The following is a 27500-nucleotide window of genomic DNA, read 5'->3' as shown; positions in this document are numbered from 1 at the left end:
TACATGGTTCAATGTGATGAAGGAAAATGCAACATTAAAGACGGAAGGAAATTAAAATTGCATCCACCTGAGCTGTGAGATGTAGGGAAGACACTGAAGGAAACTCCTCACTTCACTCTCTTCATCTGGAAAATCGAACACCTCTACAGGTTTCTTCTCTTTTTGGAGTTTCAGCACTTCAAGAAAAATGGAGCTCTTACTCCTTCTTAGGTTTATAAGCCAGTCTTCAGGACCTGACTGGTAAAATGGCTTAAATGCAGGCAAGAGGCTTTTGCCTGTTTTAATTTCAATGTCCTTGACACGGGAACACAGATCCAGGAGAAAATCTTGATACTCATCGCCATAATACTCATCAGTCCTCTCAAAAGGGAAGGTGCACACAGAGCACAAGAGCTCAGAGAAACCCTCTCCTGCAGCAGCATCAAACTCAGCTGCCGCTACACTCAGCTTCAGCAGGAACTGGAGCATTCCTTTTACATATGTATACCTGAAATCCTCTTGGAATCTGAAAAAATCATTAGTGTCAGAACAGTGAAAACACATGAAATAATTCACAACTAATAGAAATGATAAAAGTAATCAGCACATTAAATATCTAATTAACATCATACAGAAAGGAGCAGTGAAGTCTGTTTCTGGAAAGGAATTATAGTAACAACCATACACACGACCACACGCACGCACACAAAAAACACAGATACACACACACACACACACACACACACACACACACACACACACACACACACACACACACACACACACACACACACACACACACACACACACACACACACACACACACACACACATATTAATGTAGATCCAAGGATTCACTATTATTACAGAAATGGAGCAGGAGCAGTACTTGAAGTACTGTACTAACAACACACACACACACACACACTAACTAGGCTATCTGGAACAAAACAATCACTTCACACATCCCCAGATGTGAGATGGATGTTTTATGGTGCCCAAAAATTGTGATATGATGCAGAAAATATAACATTTGTTTAAGTGGTTTAATGTGATGAAGGAAAATACAACATTAAAAATGGAGGGAAACTTAAAATTGCACCCACCTGAGCTGTGAGATGTAGGGAAGACACTGAAGGAAACTCCTCACTTCACTCTCTTCATCTGGAAAATCCAACACATCTACTGATTTCTTCTCTTTTTGGAGTTTCAGCACTTCGAGTAAAATGGAGCTCTTTCTCCTTCTTGGGTTTATAAGCCAGTGTTCAGGACCTGACTGGTAAAATGGCTTAAATGCAGGCAAGAGACTTTTGCTTGTTTTAATCTCAATGTCCTTGACACTGGAACAGAGATCCAGGAGAAAATATAGATAGTCGTAGCCATAATCCTCATCAGTCCTCTCAAAAGGGAAGGTGCACACAGAGCACAAGAGCTCAGAGAAACCCTCTCCTGCAGCAGCATCATACTCAGCTGCCACTACACTCAGCTTCAGCAGGAACTGGAGCATTCCTTTTAAATACGTACACCGGAAATCCTCCTGGAATCTGAAAAAATCATTAGTGTCAGAACAGTGAAAACACATGAAATAACCCACAACTAATGGAAATGATAAAAGTAATCAGCACATTATATATCTAATTAACATCATACAGAAAGGAGCAGTGAAGTTTGTTTCTGGAAAGGAATTATAGTAACAACCCTACAGTACACACACACACACACATTCAGATACAAAAACACTAACTAGGCTATCTGGAACAAAACGATCACTTCAGAAAGGAGCAGTGAAGTTTGTTTCTGGAAAGGAATTGTAATAACAACCCTACACACACACACACACACACACACACACACACACACACACACACACACACACACACACACACACTTTAATGGAGATCCAAAGATTCAGATCCAAACATTGATGGAAGTATGTTACATGATCAGGCATGTCTGATCAAACACCGAATGCATTGCGCTGGTTTCAGTCTTCATACAGAAATAATTAAGGGTTAACACAAAGATCCTTCATTACTGACAAGATAGAGCAACATAATGCATCTCTATGGATGCAAAATTCGAACAGTTCCTGTCTGCTTAAAGCAACACTAAAGCACTTTTCCTCAGTCGCACACACGCTATTTGTTTATCTAGCAAATAACAGACAAGGTAGAATATGTTGCATGATTTTATGATAGTATGATGTATTGCGACATCGAAGCAAGTCAAATTTGTAGTTTCTGATGTCTCATTTCATCGAACCACAGATACACTACCCCACCTTGTAAAGTTACATAGTGCGGTTATAGCTGATAGAGGGCCGCAAAGTGAAAGCAGAAGTGCCGTTCACCCTGTTACGAGTTGATGAACTGCTCAAATGATTTTGGAAACATTATTTTAAGGTACGAAAAACTCTGTAGTGTTGCTTTAAAGAGGCGTGTCGCAAAGACGTCATAGTGGGATATCGATCGTTCAAGCAGTTCAGTTCAAATGTAACGTCACTTTCTAGGTCTGCTTAAAGGGGGATTTCGCCCCCCTCCCCTTTGCAAAAACAGAACGCGGAAATGGTCGAACGTTTGCGCCTCTCACTCCGCTTTAACCCTCTCTGGTTAACATGGTATCGTCGTTTCCAGATGGATACTAACTATTATTACAGAAATGGAGCAGTACTTGAAATACTGTACTAACAACACGCACACACACATACACACACACACACGGATGTTTGTATTAACTGATAACAAATGTAAGCGAAGTAACTAACAGATTAAATCTGTTAAGATAGTCACTTCACATGTCTCCATGGAAGACCAAAACCCTTGGGATCAGTCCACAAAGTAGCCCTTTTCTAAAACATTCTAAACATGTTTTAATATCTTTAATACTCTTTAATATCAACATATCCCCAATTCTGAATTAAATGAGTTCTTCACACACCTGAACTGTGAAATGCTGGGCGCACACACACACACACACACACACACACACTTTAATGGAGATCCAAAGATCCAGATCCAAACATTGATGGAAGTATGTTACATGATCAGGCATGTCTGATCAAACACCGAATGCATTGTGCATGCGCGTTCAGATACAAAAGCACTAACTAGGCTATCTGGTACAAAACAATCACTTCACACATCCCTAGTTGTGAGATGGATGTTTTATGGTGCCCAAAAATTGATGTGATTCACAAAATATAACATTTGTTTACTTGGTTTAATGTGATGATGGAAAATACAACATTAAAAATGGAGGAAAAGTAAAATTGCACCCACCTGAGCTGTGAGATGTAGGGAAGACACTGAAAGAAACTCCTCACTTCATTCTCCTCAACTGGAAAATTGTGCACCTCTACGGGTTTCTTCTCTTTTTGGAGTTTTAGCACTTCGAGAAAAATTGAGCTCTTTCTCCTTCTTAGGTCTATACGCCACTGTTCAGGACCTGACTGGTAAAATGGCTTAAATGCAGGCAAGAGACTTTTGCTTGTTTTTATCTCAATATCCTTGACACGAGAACACAGATCCAGGAGAAAACATTGATACTTGTCGCCATAGTCATCGTCAGTCCTCTCAAAAGGGAAGGTGCACACAGAGCACAAAAGCTCAGAGAAACCCTCTCCTGCAGCTGAATCAGACACAGCTGCTGCTAAACTCAGATCCAGCAGGAACCGGAACACTTCCTTTGAATATTTATTCATGTCCTCTTCTGTGAATCTAAAGAGAAGAAACACAGCTCATCAAAAAGGCAACAATATTGACCAGAAAGAACACACACACACACACACACACACACACACACACACACACACACACACACACACACACACACACACACACTCACACACTCACACACTCACACACTCACACTTTTTATGCAGTTGAGACTGTGTGTGATAACACAAACCAATACAACATTAAAGAGGACATTTAAATCACATTAGTGATATAAACAATAGGTTTTTATTCAATTCAGGTTTAAAAGCATTATTATTATTATTGCTAGGAATAAAAACCTTAAATGGAAAAATGTCCTCAAACACAGGGCATTTACTTAAAGCAAATCCTCATTCCATCTCTGTAATTTACCTGAGAGAGGTGATGTGTGGTAGAACACTGAGAAGGACACGGCAGAGGTCCTTACTTAGGGACTGTTCTAACTGATGACAGTGCAGGACCAGGCTCATCTGCTGTGGGTGCTGCCGTAGCACTTCTCCTGCTCTCTCAAACACAGATGGATCCCAAGCAAGCAGGTGCATTTCAGCTCCTGAAAGCTTCAGCAAGTCAGGGACAAATCCTGGGTTTTCACAACTCAGTGTGATTGTCCATATTTCACGTAAAAGGCTGGAATCAATTCTGCAAGCGCATAAATTAGAGGCATTGGACTCAAGGAAAATAAAAAAAAATTCCCATGACTATAATTGTTAAGTGTTATATAATTGAAGTTTAAATATGTTTATGAACGAAAAATGTCAATAATACGTTATTTGAATGTTATACCTGACATATTCACAACAGTCAAGGATGAACTTAAATCCTTGCTCAGATATTCTGCAGTTCTCCAAATCAAGAGTAACCTTCATGCTCGTAGCCTGTTTGATTACATAAGACAATGCGCAACACTGATGTGGATGCAGATCGCCATCTGCCAAGTCCAAACTGTAGTTCACCCTGCTGAGAAAAACTGAGCATGCCTGAGGGGACTGTAGTTCAAATAGGCACTGACACAGAAAGAGAAGCTCTTCATTGCTATCTTCGAAGTCCTGGTCCGCATTCATGTAAAGGGATAAAACTTTCTCGATGAATCCGGTAGAGGCCACTTCAATACGCTCCTCTGGACATAGAAAATTCACTAATGAGAGATTTCTCTCAGAAAGCAGACCACACAAAAAAGGAATCACATGCCTCATGTGTTTTCCTTCATCAGTGTTGCACTGGTGGAGGAATCCATCAATATCTTCTGGATTAGACAGCAACCATATTGCAGCAAAGAACTCCTGCAGAGTGTTGTGGAGAAATGCCCGATATGTTTTCACAGGAAAGGGGCCATCCCTCATGGTAAGCAGATGCAGAAAATTATGTTCAATGTCGGTGTCTTCACAACCCTGCATGAGTATAGACCTCTGGTTGATTGCAAGGAATGCATCTTTACACAAATCTTGTATCTTCTCCATGTTGCGTTGAATGAACTTTTTTAGTTGTCTTAACGTCAGGTTTGGGTCACATTTCTTCATTATTTGATAGAAGATGTTGATGTAGACCTCAGTTGTGTTAAAAAGACTTGGAGTAGCAGTCCTTGGAAACAGCAGACAGGCAGCAACCATGAATGCGTTCACAGGAACATGGCAGAGGCTACGCAGCTCAGGATTCCCGAGTATGTAGCTCAGAGCATCAGGTTTCTCTCTTAGCATGTGGGACATGTATGTCTGGATCGATTCTTCACTAAACCCCTCAACACACACTCTGCAAGGTGTCTGGATGGGCAGAAACTCTTCACAATCTAGTCTGCAGGTTACCACAACCTTGGCCTCAGGAAGAAGGTCTTTGTCAAATATCCTTTTTAAAATTGAGTTCCTCTGCACACTGTTGATATCATCAACAATGACTGTGACATATTCAGAGTTGTCCTTAATATCCTCAAGAACCTCTTCTCTGTTTAAACTTGGTTCAGCATACGCCCCAAAGAGCAATGATTCCAAATCCACTGGTGATATCCCACGTAGTGTTGTTTCATCAAAGTAGAACAAGTACTTTAGTTTGCAGCTCTCCTTGTTTACCCAAAGGTTAACCATTTCCAGAGCAACTGTTGTTTTCCCGATTCCAGGTTTCCCCACAAGCAGAATGCTTTGCTCATTACATTCAAGGAGGTAATCCGGAGACAACTGAGGTTTGCTCTTTGGAATGTAGGCCCTCAGCTTTTTAGTCCGAGATTTCTTATACTTCTTGGTTTTCTGTTTAATTTTCGTTTCCTCTGCATAACTATTCCCTGCTCTGTCTAGTACCAAAGAAGTGTAAGAAAAGCATTGCACTGCATTTCTACCACAAACAAAATTGATTTGCGCTGTGTGAGCGTTGAGGATTTTCTGGGCTTTGGTTTTGAGCTGTGCCTGGTATAGCTGGCATGATCTGGGGCCTGAACACAAAAGGGAAATGCAAACGAAATTACCTCTAAATCCAATTATAGAACCACATGATACAAGTATACAGTCTACTGTATGTGAATTATATAACTATGCATAGAACATAACTGTGCATGCATAGCATTTATTTTAGTGTCTTGTTTATGCAAATAATAGTAATACAAACTTATTTTTATTTATTTATTTTTATTCATCAAACTCATTGCGCTTTAAATTGAATGTGAATACTTATAAATGTAGCATAGAATGATTTACACTATATGTGTGAGGTTGACAATGTCATGGAGTCAGATAGTTAAAACTACAGTGATTCAATATGTTTTACTAAAATTGATATTTAATTGCAGTGGGAGAAATATGCTCTCACAATCAATTTATGACAAAAGCACAAGAGATACTTCATGACAATGATACGAGCAATGAGAACACATGGAATATCATATCATTATGTAATGTAATTCTCTCACCAGTGGGCTGCAAATCTGACTCCTCTCTGAAGGGGAAACAGCTGATCCAGTAGTGCAAGTCAGGTGTGGCATCCTTTGGTAAAGTCAAGTTCCTTTCACCATCCAGAATCCTGAGGAACAGGTAGCTTGCTTTCTCCCCCTTTTTGATGACAAATTCTAAAATATGTCTGGTTTGGGTTAAAGGATTCTTTTCTGCAGTCACCGCTGTGACATTATCAAAATTGAACACACCTAACTCTTCAAGCTTCTGGGCAATGAGCTCCTGGTGTTTCAGATTTTTCACCAAGTGTGTCCTGGCTTCCTTGATGAAGTCCACAGCCGAATGATTCGTGCAGGCCATGTCATAGGTGCACCTTAAATACAACTCATCTTCAGCATCGGTACACCTGAGACACATTCCAAAGAAATAACATCAAACACCAGTTTGTGTTAGTATCAGAACTATTACCAAACCTACTACTACTACTAAACCCACTAGTCTACCCACAAAGATGATAATTTTGCATTATGATATGACAAGGAATCTGAAAAAAAAGTAGATTAGCTATCATAGGCCTACTATGTAAACATGTGTCAGCTAGGTGTAAATGTCGTTGATGGATCAAGTTAGTAAATCACGTAAAGCTACATAGGCCTACTTAGGCTACTGGGCAATAAGCATGGCCCAAACGAATGTTGGTCTGTTCCACTCTTGATCATAACAATGTCATTTTCATTTACATGCATTGACTGTTTTAATTTCTCGGAATCAACATGGTCAAAATGGTTTGTACAACCTCCACATCAGTGATGGCCAGCAGTCAGTAGGCCTATAGGCTATGGGCTACTTAATTGTCAATAGGCTATAGAATTGCCTGGGCTACATGGCACCCTCCGAGGTGTAGGACTGGGGACAGATTCATATGTAACTCAGGCAGTGATGTATTATTCGGTATTATTACGGTAAACGACACAGACTGGACATGCTGATCTCCTCCATTCATACTAGCCTAATAAGCACGTAGCGCTCTATGCTCTTTGGTAATAACACAGAAACTGTGTTATTCTATAGGCTACTTTCATCTAATTTGTCACCATAGCCTACTAGATCGCATGTTTCCAATTGGATCTATAACGTTAATTGTGTTGAATAGCCTAGCCTACATCATAGACTGTATGGTTGAATAGCCTGCTACTCACCACAAATCCGAAAACTCTTATCCCTTTTATTTGGACATGTGTCCTTATGCGACAATGAATTCTAACGTTAGTGATTAGTCTGGTCTGGATTATTTGTTTGATTGTTTATCCATTTTCGAGTTGATTTACTTTTTATTGGCGAGACGAGAAAACTGGTGGAGAAAACAGAAGCTCAAACAAAAAAACGAAAGTGAAAGTGGAATCGGGAATCGGCCCCAACAAACAACAAACCTAGCCTACGTAATAGCCTTCATCCTACAATCGATAGATCTTTTTCGATTGTAGTTAGGCCTACTCACTCTCTAATTAGTTAGCCTACTCATCTACCATGATAGATAATCCGGGTCTGGGTCCAGTATAAAGTAAGGCTACGATACCTGAAACTTTTTGCACCGATGCGCTGCACTCTTCTTCTTCTTATTCTGATTAATGACTCGACCATATATTCACAGCATGTACCGCCACCTACTGGACTGCTATACAGGAGTGTGTAAAAAGGACGTTGACAAATGTCACCTTAAAGGGACACTTCACCGATTAGCATTAAGCTTTGTATCTTTAGAAAACCAGTCATGTTTTTGAATGGTCGTGCATCATTCCCCCAGTTTGCCTTGAGATGGGAGAAATACGGATTTCAATGAAACCCATGAATAGGACTTCCTGCTTTCAGTGATGTAAAATGATGATTTTTACATAATTGATAGCAGGAAGTCCAACATTGAAATCCGTATTTCAATGCAAACTGAGGGAATGATGCACGACCATTTAAAAACATGACTGGTTTTCTAAAGATACAAAGCTTAATGCTAATCGGTGAAGTGTCCCTTTAACTCATAGAATTATAAAAAAAATAATAAAGGAAAAAACATATTTTAATTAAACCAGTATCTAGCCTACACAATAAAATAGCCTACCTGATTCTTTGTCCCTGCATTCCTTGCTCCTGTACAATATTATGAATGTAATTTCCTGTTTTTTCCATTTCTCTCTAAGTTGTCAAATGTCTTATATCCAAATAAAAACATGGCTAACATCCTCCAAAACTTTACATTCAGAACATATGCCACTTTTAGTTATAAGGATAACGTGGAATTAAGGCCTGTATGGCCCAACCTCAATCTGGTTAAAACGACCTTTTCAAGCCTATTTAATGAGGTGATTATTTTCCCTTCAACACCTGGTTGGTAGGCCTATCTGCCATTATTCTCTGATTCCCATTCAAGACTTTTGCATCTCCTTATCTCAATGGAATGTGATTCCAGGAGCTTTATTTCTAGCTAATTTATCAGCAGTTTCATTGCCATCAATTCCATAATATCCTGGAATCCAACAACTACTAACAACTCATCCAAGTCTTATGAAATTTAAAAGAAGATGCTTCACCTCTAATACCAAATCTTCATGAGTTGTATTATCTGTTATAGATAGATAGAGATAGATAGATACCTTATTGATCCCCAAGGGAAAATTCAGGCTCAAATTCATTGTTATGAAACATTGTAATACTGTCAGAGAGTCAGTAGGCTACACATAACTGATCTGAGAGGTTTAATGTCTTCAGTCCATCTGAGGGCGCTGCACTACTCGTAATGGAGGCAGACACTTTAGCCAGAGCCTGACCTTCCCTTTTCTTTTTCCTCCCTTCCTACAATCACTGCCTCCTGCTGGCCAAAATCAATTGTTTCCTGAGCTCTGGCAAACTCTGTGGCAAATGTCTGATTTTAACAGATAGAAGGTGTATGGCATGCAATTAGGTCCAAATCACCTCATAAGCAGTCGCCTACAGGTTTAACATTTTGTATACCCACATGAAAAAACAAACACATAAACAAACAAAAACACAAATATGTGTTGACGAATTAATTATCCAAGGTCTACTTAATCTTTTCAGACAAGACGGAGAATTTGAAAGACTTAATTGATGTACTGTATAGGTTTATTGATGTAGCAAACACACCGCAGAGTGTATCGAATGTACACATTTCCCCCCTGGAGAAACACTGTTGAAAGTTCACATGGCCAGTGTCTTGCCCTCCTGGTTGAACTACTCCAACACGGTTTACACTTACAAAATATGAAGACATTATACAGACACAATTACAGATGACACATGATTTCTTTGCACACTTCACATTCGTTGGCTAGCTGTAAACTTGTGTCCAGTACCTCTGAAATACAGTGCTTTCAAAATACAAAGCTAAAATGATCATAAATAAACAGTTTTATTAAACTCTAAAGGTGAATTAATGACTAAGTGGTTTTCTGATCAAATTATGATAACATCCCTGCTTTTTTTCCCTCTCTTGCACTTGTTAAGCACATTGAGCTGCCTTTTGTGTATGAAATGCGCTTTATGAATAAAACTGCCTTGCCTTGCCTTGCCTTGAATACATTAAGGACTGAACACATAAAGCCTTGTAAACACATTGTTAAGTAAGCCTCATAATGATGAACATAAGTATGTAAACTATGCATGCATGCAACTTTAATTCCTGTTGTCCAGGAATAAAACAGAAAATACATTAGCAGTATGGCTTTAAAGAATATGCACAATTCAGCATCAGATAAATGGTAAGGCACAATGGTTAAAGTAAGACCAAGTACATTGTACACATGAAAAAATGCATTTGTATGTATTTGAACAGTTTGCAAACCAATGCATATCCTTTACCTGTGATTGACCCATGGAACCCCTAAAAATGTGACACACTAAATATTGATTGAAGTGTCACAATGTCTCACAAACTAATCTGAAGTATGATTGATTTATTGATTGATTGATTGATTAATTGATTCACACAATATATGACACCATTCCAACATTAGAAATGTTTGCGGAGATACAGTACATCCCCCATCACCATGGCAAGGAGACAGAGAGGAGGCTTTTTTAAAAACGTCATAGTGTTAAGGTAACAGTTTTCTTTAAAAAAGTAATATCATGACACTTTACAATCATCCAACTGTAGTCCAGAGATAAACAAAAATCAGCAGTATGGCTATGAAGACAGAATATGCACAATTCAGCATCAGATAAATGGTATTAGCAAGACTAAATACATTGCTAAACAACAAAAATACATAATTATTGTAATGTATTTGAAAGATTTATCATCTAATGTATTTTCTCCACCTGACTCATTGGCCTGTGGAACCCATAAAATGTGTGACACACTCACCATTGACCAGAGCCATATAAATAGAAAATATGGAACATTAGCGTCAATGGAGTTGTCGCAACTCTCTCTTTATATGGCTCTGCCATTGACCAATGAGGATCAAAGTGTCACAATGTCTCACTACGCTTTCTTCCTGCACTTCAGCTCCTCTGAGCGAGTTGTGCTTCATCACTATGTTTTATTGCCTCTGCTCTGGTCCATTAAAATCACTACAACAGCACTTTGCTCTGATATGTGACAAGTTTGTGCTGTTTCCTTCTTAATTTGCTGGCACTTTCTAACAACTGAACACATTAACTACATCAGACTGACCCGCATTGTATTGAACACATCAGGTCAAATCCAGAGGAGATATCAGCACACCTACAGGTTCACCAAAGCTCAAAGCGTGTGTCTCCCTGGAAGAGCTGTCTGCTCTGAATCTTATTGTTGAAGAGTCTGCAGACAGGAACAAATGAAAATATTTCATCTTCAGCTATGTTTTACTTTCTTAATGTTATAATTGCAATGTTAAAATTCTGTTTTTTAAATAAAGTTGAATTACTTAAATGTACATGTTGATGTATTTCTCATCATTTTCTTTAAATATAACACAGAATAAACAGCATTAGTGAACACAAAGTATGACTGTAAGTAGGTGCTGAGAAGTTACACGTCTAATTCATTAGAAACAACCTTGTATCGCTAATCACATTTAACATGACTAATGGTAAGGTGTATGGCTTGTGAGGATTATAAACACAGTCCAGGTATTCCAGGTGAAGCACAAACTCAATAGGGTAGTCTGGATTACATACTGACTGCTCAAAAAATATACTGTAATGGCTCAGGATAACCCTCGTCAACACATAGCCATATGCATATCTTATTCTAAATGGAAATCAGTGCGAGATATGGCTACACCTGTGTGTGTGCGTGTGTGTGTGTGTGTGTGTGTGTGTGTGTATAGGCTATGTGAGAGAGAGAGAGAGAGAGAGAGAGAGAGAGAGAGAGAGAGAGAGAGAGAGAGAGAGAGAGAGACGAATAAGCTAATGTAGGCTACACCGGCGTTGCTAAGTGCTGTGAAGATGCTCCTGCTGCTGTGATTGTTGCGCCGGTGCATGTGCGCGCTCTCACTGCGCTTGCGCAGGTGACGATACCCTGTCATTGACTAAAAAGACTCGTGTTGGTCCGGTCTCCAAGTCATCATCTGGCGGACAGCGGCTGGAGCGTTCATCAGTGATTATCCTACAGGATCGCCTCTGTAAGTAATCTCACTCTGACCTACATTTGCAGGGAGGGGCATATTCATATATTTATTTATTTGTAAAATCAGGACAGCAGGTAGCCGAGAGAATCCTCCGTGCGCGTAAATGAAATGGGGCAAAGACAGCTGGCCGATGGTTCAGCATCCGGTTGAAATGCAATAGCCTACTGTAGCCTCGTCCACACACGCAGGCTCTTAACGGACTGATGATGTTCTGTTTCGACCTGACCTATTTAGGCACATAGGCTACGGGGAAAAAACTGTAAACATTTGTGAAAATGTGATTGCAGGTGGATAGCATATTATGCCTCTACAGTAGGATAGGCTACTGTGTTCATTAACACAATGCTTAAACCGGATATAGAGGAGGCAATATCTGGCAATTAAAAGTTTTAAAATATGCCTGTTATAACGTTGCGATAGCCGATATGTCCTACCGTTACAGCACGACGCATAGACGCACACAATAGAACACGGATGAGGATGCTGAGCAGGACACTGTGGCCGTGGTTCACCGTGCGGCGGTGGGGGAGGGGCAGGCGGGGTCGGAAGTGCTGCTGATGGGATGGGATGGGATGGGATGGGATGGGACCCTGCTCGCTAGATAGGCTATTGTAGCCATCTGTCCACGAAACTCATAATGGGTGTGTGCAACATCGCTAAGTTACAGGAAAGGCAGCAACAGCAATGATTCCAACAGCAAATAAGCTAGGCCTACAAATAATAACAACAACAACCATTTGTTTTTGAAGAGGCAATTTAGACTAGGCTACTTAATCTCAATTATGCATATAGCTTAATAGACCTACACAATTTTCAACAAATGTGCATTTCACATATTAAGAAAAATCACTTCTCACTTCCTCACTTTCTATGTGTTGGTGGTCCCCTACTCTCTCACACCAATGTCCATATGTTGCATTCTGGGTAATGTAGTTCTATGTGCCGGTGGTCCCCTACCAAAGATCCTTCATCCGCTTTAACCCGCTCTGCCCCTACTCTCTCACACCAATGTGTAAATGTTGTATTCTGGGTAATGTAGTTCTATGTGTTGGTGGTCCCCTACTCTCACACCAATGTTTATGCGTTACATTCTGGGTAATGTAGTGCTTTGGTTACGATGACATCGAGGGCGGGAGCAAGAGCCGCTGGAGCAACAGGCACAAGACCAGATGGGAATGACTTCAAACCCAAGGAGAGGATGGGACCATCCCACTACCAGATAAGGTACACAGTGTGTGTGTGTGTGTGTGTGTGTGTGTGTGTGTATGTGTGTCTGTGTGTGTGTGTGTGATTGTGTGTGTGTGTGTGTGTGTGTGTGTGTGTTCTAGGGCCTCCTTCAGATCCGACATCCGAAGATTGACCCTGACTTCATACACTCCTAACGTGCATGTGTGTGTGTGTGTGTGTGTGTGTGTGTGTGTGTGTGTGTGTTCCTCTGCTCCAGCGCCTCCTTCCGCTCTGAGATCCGTTGGCTGACGCTGGTGCAGCTGTTGATCTGGCTGCTGGTGGCGGCGCAGGTGGCGGTGACGCACCTGGAGCTGGTGTCGTCGGAGCTGGTGGCCGTGCCGTACCAGTGGGAGTACCCGTACCTGCTGAGCGTGGTACCCACCTTACTGGGCGCGCTGGCGCTGCCGCGCAACAACATCAGCTACCTGGTCATCAGCATGATCAGCTCGGGCCTGTTCTCGGTGGCGCCGCTGCTCTTCGGCGCCATGGAGATGTTCCCCGTGGCGCAGCAGCTCTATCGCCACGGCAAGGCCTTCCGCTTCATCTTCGGCTTCCACGCCGTCTCCGTCATGTACCTGGTGATGGTGGTGGCCGTGCAGGTGCACGCCTGGCACCTGTACTACAGCAAGAAGCTGCTGGACGCCTGGTTCGACTCCACCCAGGAGAAGAAGAAGAAGTGAGGAGGCGGAGGAGAGGACAGGGGGATGAGTGGACAGATGGGTGGAGGAGAGGAGCGAGGGATGAATGGACAGATGGCTGGAGGACTCGGAGGATTATGCTGCTGCTGCTGCTGCTGCTGTTCCCTCTGTTTTATCAGTTTATTCGCTCTGTCTTTCATTGACTCTGTTCATCTGTACTCCACCAGCAGTGCTTCCAATAGTTCTCTCTTTCTCTGTTTTCTTTTTTCTGTCTTTTTTCTCTCTCTCTTTCTCTCTCTCTCTCTTTCTTTCTCTTTCTCTCTGCTTGTTGTGCTTTAGTGGGCTGAGCTGGCGTCAACAGCAGCTTCACTGAACCAGCAAATCATTACACTTTTATATACTCATCATGAACTGACATACATACGTAGATATACTGGTCACACACACACACACACACACACACACACATACATTTAGAAAACCAGAAAACATGTACCGGTATACAAGCTGTCACATAACGACAGACACAAACACACATTTAAAGACATATGCAAATAGACATGGATGACATTATTTGGTCATTTACCTTTTGGGGCGTGATACAGATATATAATCATCTATGTAAAAGAATAAACTTAGGGACTGATGTTGGTGTGTGTGTGTGTGTGTGTGTGCGTGTGCGTGTGTGTGTGTATGCGTGTGCTTGTGCGTGTGTGTGTGTGGAGGACAGTGTGTGCATCTGTGTGTGGGACAGACAGGAGTGATTTGCTCAGCACTGTGGTGTGATGGATGAATGGGAACATTACTGCTTGCATGAGGTCATTTTGGAATGTTTACACCAATAAACTAAAGGGATATTTTATGCTCTTGTTTGGGTTGGCTGATTTTTTTAAATCATAACTCTCTCTCATCCTCTCTCTTTCTCTCTCGACCATAAACCACTCTGCTAGAGGGGTCAGATTGAATGTTCAGTAGATTCTGTTGTGTGTGCGCCCCTATCCCAGGTTGTGGACAGATTGAATGTTCAGTATCTGCTGTTGGTGCCCCTGTTCCAGGTTGAGGACAGATTGAATGTTCAGTAGATTCTGCTGTGTGTGTGCCCCTATCCCAGATTGAGGACAGATTGAATGTTCAGTATCTGCTGTTGGTGCCCCTATTCCAGGTTGGGGGACAGATGGCATGTGGGCAATTATCATCTGTGACTTCCTGTGGTCCCTGCATGTTAGTGAACAAGATGCCCAGCAGATGGCGCTGTTATGAAGTAATAGAGCTTGTTAGTGGTCATCACAAGGCTCTGCCATTTCAGAAGGAATGGAGACTCACCCGACCTCATTCTTCCTCTCCTCTGGCTGTCCTGTAGTGTGTGTGTGTCTGTGTGTGTGTGTGTGTGTGTGTGTGTGTGTGTGTGTGTCTATGACCAGCACTCTCCATCTGTAGCTAAACACCACATGAAGGTGTAGGCCTTAAAGTTGTAGACCTGGCCCACAGTGGCGGTTTTAGGTACGGGCGAACCGGGCAGTCGCCCGGGGCGGCATCTTGTATGGGGCGGCACGAGCGCTTAACCCTATGAGCCCGACTGACGCAAAGTGCGTCAAAAAACACTCATGGGGGCGCTCGTGGAGGATCTCGCCTGGGGAGTAATTCAGTCTAGAACCGCCACTGCTGGCCCATAACACTTATTAATCAAAGTCAGATACATTCTCCAAAACCCTCACTAGCTGGCCTCTGTTATAACACAAACAAACACTCACACTCACACACACACACACACACACACACACACACACACACACACACACACACACACACACACAAAGGAATTGCTTTACAATGCTTCAAATGTTTACCATGTTGTCGCTGTGGTTAAAAAGCGTCAGCCAGATGTAATGTAATGTAATCCTTACTCTCCATCAATAAGCAATTCCTACCGTTACTATCAGTGATTCTGATCCGACAGGGCTGCTTCGTGTCAAATTCAGGGATTGTTCCTCATGGTTGTCATGTGTGGAGTCTATAGAGGGCTTGTGTAAGCTCAGACACAAACTGTTCTCAATGGAGCATGTTCTCTTGAGAGTAACATGATTATAATTAGATAAATAGTCAGACAGGACAGTCATAAACAGAAAGCCTTGTGCTCTAGCATGTGTGGTGGGGAATTGCACAGGGCTGCAGTCAGCATCATCGTCTGAGAGAAGGGGAGAGAAGAATGCACAGAGGAGCCCGGCCATGGGAGAGGGTGAACGTCCAGTGCCTTCAGAATGGCCAGTCCTTGTACAATTGTTTACAAACAAGTCAAAATGCTTAGCCATGTTGTCAGTATGACAGTAATGCAATAATCACACCATGACCATGGAAGGAAGGGGGGAAAATGATTTGATTGGCTGTTGAGCTCGAATAGCCAATCTTCAGCCATTCCCAAGCATTGCTTTCTGAACTCATGGGTCACAGAAATGTGCTACTACTGATAAGGCATGCAGGGAATGTTCCTATGTGTCCACTCCAGACCAGCAGGCACTGGTGTAGCAGGCACCCTGACTACGCTGCTTAGAGATGATCCTGCCCGATGACAACAACACACCAGACCAGCAGGCACCCTGACTATGCTGCTTAGAGATGATCCTGCCCGATGACAACAACACACCAGACCAGCAGGCACCCTGACTACGCTGCTTAGAGATGATCCTGCCCAATGTGTCCACTCAAGACCAGCAGGCACCCTGACTACGCTGCTTAGAGATGATCCTGCCCGATGACAACAACACACCAGACCAGCAGGCACCCTGACTACGCTGCTTAGAGATGATCCTGCCCAATGTGTCCACTCAAGACCAGCAGGCACCCTGACTACGCTGCTTAGAGATGATCCTGCCCAATGTGTCCACTCCAGACCAGCAGGCACCCTGACTACGCTGCTTAGAGATGATCCTGCCCAGTGACAACAACACACCATAGGCCTAGCTTGTCACATCGTTATCTTGGGCAGGCAAGAGGAACTTTAGGAAACACAATTAGTTCTAAACATGTACAAATAGCATGTCTAGCCTGTGTGTGTAATTACCTCAGCCTATCCTCAAACATTATTCTACTGCTGTATTGGATATTTACGACCCCAATTCAGAACAAGTTGTGTAGGATGCAAATAAAAACAGAAAAATAAGTTAAAATCTACAAATCTCGGAAACCCATATTTAGCTGCAAAAAAGGATAGACACATTATACAATGTTGAAAATTACAAATTGGACTGTTTCACTGTTTCATGTTCATCTTGAATTTGATGCCTGCTATGTTTCAAAAGTTGGGACAGGGGTACATTTACCACTGTGTGGTTGGACCGCAGAAACATTTGCCCATTGTTTTCCTGAAATATACAGTAGCAGGTCTTCCCTGGAAAATACATTGCCTGGATGGCAGTATATGCTGCCCAAAAACTTGTATACTGTACATCATTCAAAATTGTTTGCGTATTGCCAGAAGTGCAAGACGTCCATGCCGTCATAGTCATAGATGCTGGGTTTCGAATTGTGGATCAAAACAAGTTGGAAAGGCTGGATGCTTAGATAGATCCTCTCTTTAGCTTATACGAGTCCATGGTTTCCAAAAAGAATGGGAAATTGTGATTGGTCTACCACAGGACCTTTTTCCATCTTACCTCAGTCCATTTCATGCAAAGGTCTTTTCCCTTGTTTGCAAAGATTTCTCTGGATTCTCTGAATGATTTAATAATATTTTGTCCTAGATGATGAACTCAAATACTTCACAATTTCACATTAAGAAATATTAAAAACATTGTATCATCATTTGTGCACACATGTTTACGCAGTGCTGAATAGGCCTACCCCTACTTTACCTCTAGAGACCCTGCCTCCCTGGGATGCTCTTTTCCATCCGTGTTGCTACCCTAATTTGTCGTGAAACATAGGCTACCTCTCTTTTTTTCACATTAATACACAACTTTTCCCAGCATTTCTTACCCTGTCCCAACTTTTGGAACTTGTTGATGGTATCAAATTAAAAATTAACATAGGCCTATATTTTCCATGAAATTTCATTTCTTTATAGCCTATCTATTTATATCTATAGGCTTTAAGAAAAGGACATAGACAACATCTGTGTCCTTTTGCAACTACATAGGAGATTTGAAGATTATTACACATTTTACACAACGCCCCAACTCTGATTTGTGAATTAGACATGAATTAGATTGGGTATTGGATCCAAAATGTGAAATAACTCTAGGCCTAATAATAGGCCAAGGCTAATCAGTAACGGTACTGCAGATTTGCAGGCTTCAGGTGACTTGACTAGTAGGCCTAGGTCTACTACTGCTGTAGTGGTGACATGTCACATGAAAAAGTCACTGGGCTCAAAGACCACTAAAGAAAGTTATCAGCGCTTGTGTGGCAGTGCAGTTGCGCAGTGCTTTCTATGCCACGTACGGGTCGACGTAGACAACCTGACAGACTTCCGGATGTGCAGTAGCGGCTCCGTGTTTCAATTTCGGGTGCGAGGGTTTCGCTGAGTCGGTCCTGCTTTCATAGCCGAAATTACTGCGGGGTCGAGTCCACTGAAGTGTCAGGTAAGTCAAGCAGAGAACAAAACGGCACAGTTTTACTCAATGTCTAAGGCGATGCTACAAAAGGCTGAGCATCCTGAAAGTGGGTTACTAACTAGCTAGCATGCTATGTTGCTAGTCATGTTAGCATTCAGAAGTGGGACAAGCGTCAAATGGCCTTAGCACCGGCTGTCAAGCGCGTAACACTTAACGTCTCCTATACAAATCATAAAATGAACTGTAGTCCGTTGCATATATCTCGCGTACCAATTACACTTAAATGAATAGTCTGAGTTTACATTTGAAGCCGGTAAAAGTGCTAAGCTGGGCTGTATTTTCATGGCAGGAAGTCGGATTCATAGAGGTAATTGGAAATCGCTTGAGTGTCGAGTGGATCATTATTTGGCAAGCCCAAACTTCCTGTTGGTGACACAGTGAAATGGCTTGTGAACCACAGGCTAAATGTTAGCATTTACTTTATTATTTAAATGGTAGCATCATGGTAACACTCGATTTTAATATTTACTGGGGGCAGGCACAGGACTGGGGATTGCTCGTCGGTTAGGCTACGTGAAAAGCTGATTGTCTGCGCGTAGGTCAGGACTGATGCTGTGACATTAGGGAATTCCATGTTGGTCCGCTAGCTGACTAGCTGTAATGCTAGCCATCTGGAATCTATGCCACTTAGCTCAGGAATGCTAACATTAGCTAACGTCAGTTAGCTTTGCCCTGCTGGAAACCTCGCCCAGCCCAGCTACGCAGCGCATGTTTACGCACATCTGTGTGCATTCATGCTGGTAGGTGGACACGAAAAGATAACTACTTGCTTGCGTAGGGGAATTCCTTTCATTGAAGCCGGCCAATCGCCATACCTAATCCACATGCAACTGCGCAGTTTTTGTTTTTTATTTTGGCGAATAAAACATCGCCAGTGCCGCAGTTGGCGATTGCTGTGCTCTCTTGGGGCAGGTGACAGCTTTGACAGATTTCGATTTGAGGCAGGGTGATTGTAACCACCGCCGGTTGTTTGTTTGTGTAATCTATAAAGACATTTTCCCTGTCGAGAACCAAGATAAAAAAAACTATTTGAAACACAGAAAGAGTGGCACAGCTAGGTTACATTATCTTACATTCGGACTAATTCAATCACGTACACCAGCTTCCTGTTTGCTGTTTCAGCCGTGTATTGACTATCAGCGTCTAAGGATAAAGGTTGTGACACACTTGCCGTGTCCCTCCAGATCACCTGGCCCTCATGCCCTTCAGACTTTGACTGCTATGTGTAGCCTACAGGTGACTGTCCAGAGAAACAGAATGGTGTACCACGCAGCAGCAAAGGAATGAATGTATGAAAGAGGGAGCTTGCAGCCCAGGAGTTACATACAGTAGGCCTAGCACAGGGGCAGGGTAGACCACATGCAGCCCTTCAGCTCCTCAGCTTTCTCTACAAATGGAAGTTACAGAATATTTCATATAGCCTACAAGCTACAAGCTGTCCCAAAACATTACTACCCCCACAGAGTTGAGAGTGGAACTGTAGGATTTGTGGTGTGGAACAACACAACCTGTTGTGTCTTGCTTTACTGACACAACATGAAAACTAAAGAAGCCTTTTAAAACCACATTGAGTCAGTCCACAGGCAAATGCTGGCAGTCAAAGGCTTTGAGATGTCATTCAGTGTGACTTTAGTTCTGTTATGTAGCTTGAATAAGGGCACACAGTAGTTCTATGGGCCTGGTTTGGAGCTCCCATGATTGCTGTTTTTATTCATTTGCCTCTACATGTTCCTTCATCCCTCTCTTTCTCTTCTCCACCCTCCTACACTATCCCTCCTCTTTTCTTCTCCTCTATTGCCTCCTCTTTACTCTAACCTTCTCTCCTTTGTGTCTCCTTCTTCCTCCTTCTTCTTTCTCTCTCTCTTCTCCTCCCTCTCTTTTCTAAATCCCAACACTTTCTCCCTCTCTTCCCTTCTCTTTTCTCTCTCCTCTCCCTCTCTCTCTCCACTCTCCACTCTCTCTTCTCTCTCCCTACTCTTTCTTTTCTCTCTCTCTCTCTCTCTCTCTCTCTCTCTCTCTCTCTCCTCCTGCCAGCAGTATGAATGGGCAGCTGGACCTGAGTGGGAAGCTGATCATCAAGGCTCAGCTGGGCGATGACATCAGGCGGATCCCCATCCACAACGAGGACATCACCTACGATGAGCTGCTGCTCATGATGCAGCGCGTCTTCCGCGGCCAGCTGCACAGCAACGACGAGGTCACCATCAAGTACAAGGACGAAGGTAGCACCGCACACACACACACACACACACACACACACACACACACACCATACATGCCATACTGTCACCATCAAGTACAAGGACGAAGGTAGCACCCCACACACACACACACACACACACACACACACCATACATGCCATACTGTCACCATCAAGTACAAGGACGAAGGTAGCACCCCACACACACACACACACACACACACACACACACACACATAGGCTTGGGAATCGGTTCCAGTTACCGGTTTGGAACCGGTTCCGAACGTTCCGATCCATCGGAATCGTACAAGTCCACACGTTAACGATTCCCTTAACGATTCTGAACGTTCTGTTCTATCATGCTCAAGCACAATAACATCCATTAAATACCAGGAGTGCACTGTATTTGACAGTTTGCAAAACGGCAGGCTTAGACTTATATCAAAACATTATTGCTATAGCTGTAAGTAGCCTATTTTTTTCGTTTGGCAAAAATGACAACGTGTTGACTATATGCTATCATGAACAGGCTTTTTAGTTAGGGCTCAGCCTAGCCGAACTTAGCCCACTACGTGTTTTATAAATGGCTATTCAAATTATTTTACATCAAACCTGGATTAAATTCTGAAAGAGAACATGCACGAAGTTAACTGGCTATCCGAGGGAGTTTCTGCATGGACAACTAGAAATCACGTAGAGAAGAAGGACAGAACAGCTGAACTGACTTGTGAACGTCAGCTCAGCTGGCTATAGCTTTCAAGGTAGGCTACGAACATCCCAGTGCTAGCAGGGCATCAGGCTATGTCATCAATTGCCTTTAAATTAAGTGAACCGTCTATATCAGCGAGAAAAATAAACCAAAGGTTTCCCCAGTCAGGAAATTAGTTTTCTAATTTGGTGCCATCAATGCAGCTGTGAGCACTCAATGTGCGTGCGTTCCTGCGCGTGAAACTTCATAGTGGATAACGTGGGCTAAACGCTGTCTATGGCTAGAAGCAATGTCATTTAAAACAACTAACGACTTGGATTTCATGGAAACTGCAGAGACTGCCTAATCCTAGTCTTTGAAAAGAATGGAATGCAACACACTTTATATTTTCATTGCACACGTTATAGCCTAGAGCCTCAAAACTCGTTGTCTGTTATGCTTAAGTCACGATTTATTGTAACAGATCTTAGCAACAGCAGCAACATGTTCTTTCATTTGGACTTCAAAGATTCATTAGGCATAATACATTTACGCACATTGTTTGACAGGCTTTGTTTCACTGTATATTGACATTACAGTTGACAAAATTGTGGTAGCCCATGATGAAATTGCTGCTGCAATCGCCTTATCTAATGCAAGATGTTACATAAGGCGTACCACGTCGGCTATACGGCATATTAAATTAAATCGGTATAACTTTCTGCAGCACGGAGCTGTAAGTAAACTCAAAATCAGTATTTTTCATAGGTTCAACTTTATGCTTATTCTGCTACACACAACAAATGAACGCTTTTCATGATCCCATGGAGAGACGAATTAAAAACACCGGTTGAATCATTGAGATCAGAAATGGCCCTGCCATTGCAGCCCACCAATTTTTGAGCGTTTTTGATGAGTAGGCCTACAATTTTACTCAATTTGACCTAAAATGTAAACCATGACGTGTTGTTTAAGCTACTCTTTTAGAACACACGTCTAGGTGTGATTAGGCTACAATACGAAGCTTTGTTTTTAGAAATGTTTACTTTTTAGAAATATAAAAGCATTCAATACATTCAAAGCCAACAACTCTCAAAGCCATACTGTATAAATGTTCTGTAGATGGTACAGGAATCGATATGGGAATCGATAAGGAATCGCATCGATAAGCAGACTCGATAATGGCATCGATATCGATAATATCTTAACGATGCCCATCCTTACACACACACACACACCATACATGCCATACTGTCACCATCAAGTACAAGGACGAAGGTAGCACACACACACACGCACACACACGCACGCGCACACACGCACACACACACACACACACCATACATGCCATACTGTCACCATCAAGTACAAGGACGAAGGTAGCACACACACACACGCACACACACGCACGCGCACACACGCACACACACACACACACACGCACACACACACACACACACACACCCACCATACATGCCATATTATCACCATCAAGTACAAGGATGAAGGTAGCAACACACACACACACACACACACACACACACACACACACACACACACACACACACACACACACACACACACACACACTACATTGTCACCATCAAGTACAAGGACGAAGGTAGCACCACACACACACACACACACACAGTATGTACCCTGTTACTATGCATATTTAATCAGAATCTTACTCCAGACCAGACCATCATACTAGATCAAAGGTGCTTCCGCATGATGGAACCATATCGCTACATTTGAACTTGGCTCTCAGTAGTGTAATGGAACCATATCGCTACATTTGAACTGGGCTCTCAGTAGTGTAATGGAACCATATCGCTACATTTGAACTTGGCTCTCAGTAGTGTAATGGAACCATATTGCTACATTTTAGCTTGGCTCTCAGTAGTGTAATGGAACCATATTGCTACATTTTAGCTTGGCTTCCAATACAAGTGTAGTGGTGAGAAGGTCCCCCTGCATGCACCCGTTAGAGAAGAGAGCTGCACTCAGAGTAGTCCACTGTAATAACTCTCACCCCAGAAACAGCAGAACCCCTCAACTCTGCTGTTGCACTGTTATGTAGAAAGCATATGGCATTGTTGTATATAATTAAGTGGTCACTGCACATCTTTCTGACGTCATCCTATGGTTGCTGAGTGACATTTTAATGAGTTGACAGTCATATTCAGAATGAGGAGAGCGTCAACTCATTCGACTGTTAGTCCGCATGGGTAGGATGACATCAGAAAGTCATGTGCAGTGATCTGGTAATATGTTCCAGAGCTGTAAAGCGTATGGCATTGTTGTGTATTGTAAAGCTGTGGGTTTGGGTCAATTCACAACACACCACATCATGGGAAACAGTGCTCACCTGGCCCAAGTGTGTGTGTGGTCACCGGGCCCGAGTGTGTGTGGTCATTTGGCCGGAGTGTGTTATCATTGGAGGCGTAACGGTACACAAAAAATAACAATTTGGTAAAGAACCTTGGTGTTGGATTCATGGTTCAGTTCATTTTTGGTACAGTAAGCCTGTAAGTACTGCTAGCCAAACATTCACTACCAATATTGCTGGTGCTCAACACAGTTCAGTAAACAGTAAACAGTTCAGCATTAATATGTATTGTATCCTGTAGCTAAACGGTTCAGTATGATTGTGTGTGTTATGGTTAGTATTGTGCTGGGTCATATCAGGGCTCAGTATGGTTGTGTGTGTTATGGTTAGTATTGTGCTGGGTCATATCAGGGCTCAGTATGGTTGTGTGTGTTATGGTTAGTATTGTGCTGGGTCATATCAGGGCTCAGTATGATTGTGTGTGTTATGGTTAGTATTGTGCTGGGTCATATCAGGGCTCAGTATGATTGTGTGTGTTATGGTTAGTATTGTGCTGGGTCATATCAGGGCTCAGTATGGTTGTGTGTGTTATGGTTAGTATTGTGCTGGGTCATATCAGGGCTCAGTATGGTTGTGTGTGTTATGGTTAGTATTGTGCTGGGTCATATCAGGGCTCAGTATGGTTGTGTGTGTTATGGTTAGTATTGTGCTGGGTCATATCAGGGCTCAGTATGATTGTGTGTGTTATGGTTAGTATTGTGCTGGGTCATATCAGGGCTCAGTATGGTCGTGTGTGTTATGGTTAGTATTGTGCTGGGTCATATCAGGGCTCAGTATGGTCGTGTGTGTTATGGTTAGTATTGTGCTGGGTCATATCAGGGCTCAGTATGGTCGTGTGTGTTATGGTTAGTATTGTGCTGGGTCATATCAGGGCTCAGTATGGTCGTGTGTGTTATGGTTAGTATTGTGCTGGGTCATATCAGGGCTCAGTATGGTCGTGTGTGTTATGGTTAGTATTGTGCTGGGTCATATCAGGGCTCAGCTGAGCTGTTCAGTTCCGCCCACTGCCCTGCTGCAGATTATCACCCCGTTTATCATCTGTGACATCACAACCCCTGCCCTTCTTTTCTCTTTTCTCTCTCTTCTCTCTCTCTCTCATCCCCGACTCCATCTCCGTCTCTCTCTCCATCTCTGTCTCTCTCTCTCTCTCTCATCCCTGGCTGTCATCTATGACCCCCCCCCCCCTCTCTCTCTCTCTCGTGTCAGTTCTCTGTCCCTAGTGATGGCCTCTCTGTCAGAATATTAAAGTCTCGATCACACACATATGCCTTGCCTCTTCGCGCACAGTATGAATATTCAAATCTCAAACACACTGACACACACACACACACACACACTTGTTGGGCCTCGTGCCCAGTATGAATTGGGTCATCATAAATAGGATGTGTAGAAAAAGTCATGTGACAATTTTTTCCCCTTCTCGTGTGGTGAGATTTATTATGTTGGATTATTCTCCACTGGATGACTTTATATCCAATAATAAACACAAGGGCTTTGTCTATGTTACTGTTTCTGTTTGTTATTATGTATTTGGTCTTGTTTTGATTGGCTTTAATTTTTAAATCACTTCAATAAGTTCTTTGTTCTCTCTCTTTGTGTGCAGATGATGATCTCATCACCATATTCGACAGTTCCGATCTCTCCTTTGCCATCCAGTGCAGCAGAATACTCAAACTCACTCTGTTTGGTAAGAATACTCAAACTCATTCTGTTTGGTAGAATAGGACATTCAAACTCACTCTGTTTGGTAAGAAGTAATCATATGCATGTGACAAATAAACCTCCTTGTATGAATAGATAGAATACTTAATTTCATTCTGTTTAGTAAAAATAGAATGCTCAATTTCATTCTGTTTGGTTAGAATAGAATACCTAAACTCACTCTGTTTAGTAAGAATAGAATACTCAACTCACTCTGTTTATTTAGAATAGAATACTCAAACTCTCTGTTTAGTAAAAATAGAATACTCAATCTCATTCTATTTAGTAAGACTAGAATATTCAAATTCATTCTGTTTGGTAAGAATAGAATACTCAAACTCGCTCTGTTTGGAAAGAATAGAATACTCAAGCTCATTCTTTTTGGTAAGAATAGAATACTCAAACTCTCTGTTTAGTAAAAATAGAATACTCAATCTCCTTCTATTTAGTAAGACTAGAATACTCAAATTTATTCTGTTTGGTAAGAATAGAATACTCAAACTCGCTCTGTTTGGTAAGAATAGAATACTCAAGCTCATTCTTTTTGGTAAGAATAGATTACTCAAACTCTCTGTTTGGTAAGAATAGAATACTCAAACCCACTCTGTTTGGTAAGAATAGAATACTCAAACTCGCTCTGTTTGGTAAGAATTGAATACTCAAGCTCATTCTTTTTGGTAAGAATAGATTACTCAAACTCTCTGTTTGGTAAGAATAGAATGCTCAAACCCACTCTATTTGGTAAGAATAGATTACTCAAACTCACTCTGTTTGGTAAGAATAGAATACTCAAACTCTGTTTGGTAAGAAAGTGTGGGTGGATGGGTCTGATTGTCATAAGTGAACTCTGCGTAAGTACTCTATACACAGCCCTTATTTTGCTTGAGAATGAGGCCACAAGGCTCTTCCATGAGAGAGTTCAACTCTGAGTTAATTAATCTGGGTTACGAGCCTGGCTGCTCCCTCAGAGTTCGTCCGTGTGGGTGACTCACACTGCCACGTAGCTGGACTGCTGCACTGCTGCACTGGGGCTGGACTGCTGTGCTGTGCTGTGGTCGTCCTGGCAGACCAGCAGCAGCAGCAGCAGCAGACCTGTAGTTATCCGCCAGGGTGCTGTTCCCCGGCTCCTCCACCAGAGGGCGCTGTGCTCACACGGTTGACTGTGCGGCTGGGCAGTCTGGTCTCCTGAGGAGCAGTTCATCTGGGGTCGCTCCAGAACACGTGCTGCAGTACTGTACACACACACCTCCACATCTACATCCCCACTGCCCCATTCAGCTCACACACACACACTCACTCACTCACTCACTCACTCACTCACTCACTCACTCACTCACACACTCACTCACTCACTCACACACACACACACACACACACACACACACACACCTCCACCTCTACATCCCCACTGCTCCATTCAGCAGACCCTCTTATCCACAGCCACTAATATAACGGGGGATACCACTCAAGCTCCAATGCAGAGCAGATCTTACCACAGAGTAGCTACAACAAATGGCAGATCTATCAAATCTACCAGAGGATGAGAGTGCAGAACCTTTCAGCACTAGTTACGTGTATCGATATAGTGCTAGAAGGAGATGGAGATGGAACTAAACTCTCTCTCTGTGTGTGTGTGTGTGTGTGTGTGTGTGTGTGTGTGTGTGTGTGTGTGTGTGTGTGTGTGTGTGTGTGTGTGTGTGTGTGTGTGTGTGTGTGTGTGTGTGTGTGTGTGTGTGTGTGTGTGTGTGTGTGTGTGTGTGTGTGAGAGAGTGTGTGTGAGTGAGATGAGTCTTTCTTTAGCAACAGAAGAGCTTTGTATTTTTTGAGCATTCTCAATCAGAGCTCTTAATGA

At 42.4% G+C, this 27500-nt stretch overlaps 3 protein-coding genes and 1 long non-coding RNA gene across 7 annotated transcripts in view; 2 read left to right on the top strand and 2 right to left on the bottom strand.

Annotated features, from left to right (window-relative positions):
- The window catches only part of LOC134079124 (uncharacterized), a 12801-nt gene extending 6895 nt beyond the window's left edge, over positions 1-5906 (bottom strand). The window contains exons 1-5 of the mRNA XM_062535305.1: positions 4479-5906; positions 4068-4334; positions 3258-3695; positions 1086-1523; positions 68-505 (exon numbers count right to left, since the gene is read on the bottom strand). Coding sequence (XP_062391289.1) covers positions 68-505; positions 1086-1523; positions 3258-3695; positions 4068-4334; positions 4479-5770 — 2873 coding nt within the window. The 5' untranslated portion in view covers positions 5771-5906. The remainder of the gene's footprint in view (positions 1-67; positions 506-1085; positions 1524-3257; positions 3696-4067; positions 4335-4478) is intronic.
- A 96-nt stretch (positions 5907-6002) lies between these two features.
- LOC134079123 (uncharacterized) lies at positions 6003-8180 on the bottom strand. The gene is made up of 3 exons (XR_009938882.1): positions 8142-8180; positions 6586-6971; positions 6003-6111 (listed from the first exon to the last, which is right to left on the bottom strand). It is a non-coding gene; the product is annotated as an uncharacterized LOC134079123 (long non-coding RNA).
- Positions 8181-12018: 3838 nt separating this feature from the next.
- On the top strand, positions 12019-14204 carry jagn1a (jagunal homolog 1a). Its single transcript, XM_062535304.1, has 3 exons — positions 12019-12186; positions 13297-13416; positions 13637-14204. The coding sequence occupies exons 2-3, from the start codon at positions 13310-13312 to the stop codon at positions 14097-14099; spliced, it is 570 nt and encodes a 189-aa protein (XP_062391288.1). The 5' UTR covers positions 12019-12186; positions 13297-13309; the 3' UTR covers positions 14100-14204.
- Positions 14205-18477: 4273 nt separating this feature from the next.
- The window catches only part of tfg (trafficking from ER to golgi regulator), a 21065-nt gene continuing 12042 nt past the window's right edge, over positions 18478-27500 (top strand). For 3 of the 4 annotated variants that reach the window (XM_062535303.1, XM_062535302.1, XM_062535300.1), the window contains exons 1-3: positions 18478-18634; positions 20705-20889; positions 25551-25634. In XM_062535303.1, coding sequence (XP_062391287.1) covers positions 20706-20889; positions 25551-25634 — 268 coding nt within the window. In that variant the 5' untranslated portion in view covers positions 18478-18634; position 20705. Of the gene's footprint in view, positions 18635-20701; positions 20890-25550; positions 25635-27500 lie in introns of all 4 variants that reach the window. The other variant, XM_062535301.1, reaches the window with a different exon arrangement.

This window comes from Sardina pilchardus, chromosome 4 (assembly GCF_963854185.1).
Source record: "Sardina pilchardus chromosome 4, fSarPil1.1, whole genome shotgun sequence".
NCBI lineage: Eukaryota > Metazoa > Chordata > Actinopteri > Clupeiformes > Clupeidae > Sardina > Sardina pilchardus.
This window is presented reverse-complemented; position numbering and strand designations above follow the sequence as displayed.

What these genes read in the sequence shown, in the direction of transcription:
- jagn1a (XM_062535304.1), top strand. Translation starts at nt 13,310, where the DNA reads ATGACATCGAGGGCGGGAGCAAGAGCCGCTGGAGCAACAGGCACAAGA. An exon ending in CCATCCCACTACCAGATAAG is followed by an intron (nt 13,417 to 13,636) that starts GTACACAGTGTG and finishes CCTCTGCTCCAG; the next exon opens with CGCCTCCTTCCGCTCTGAGA.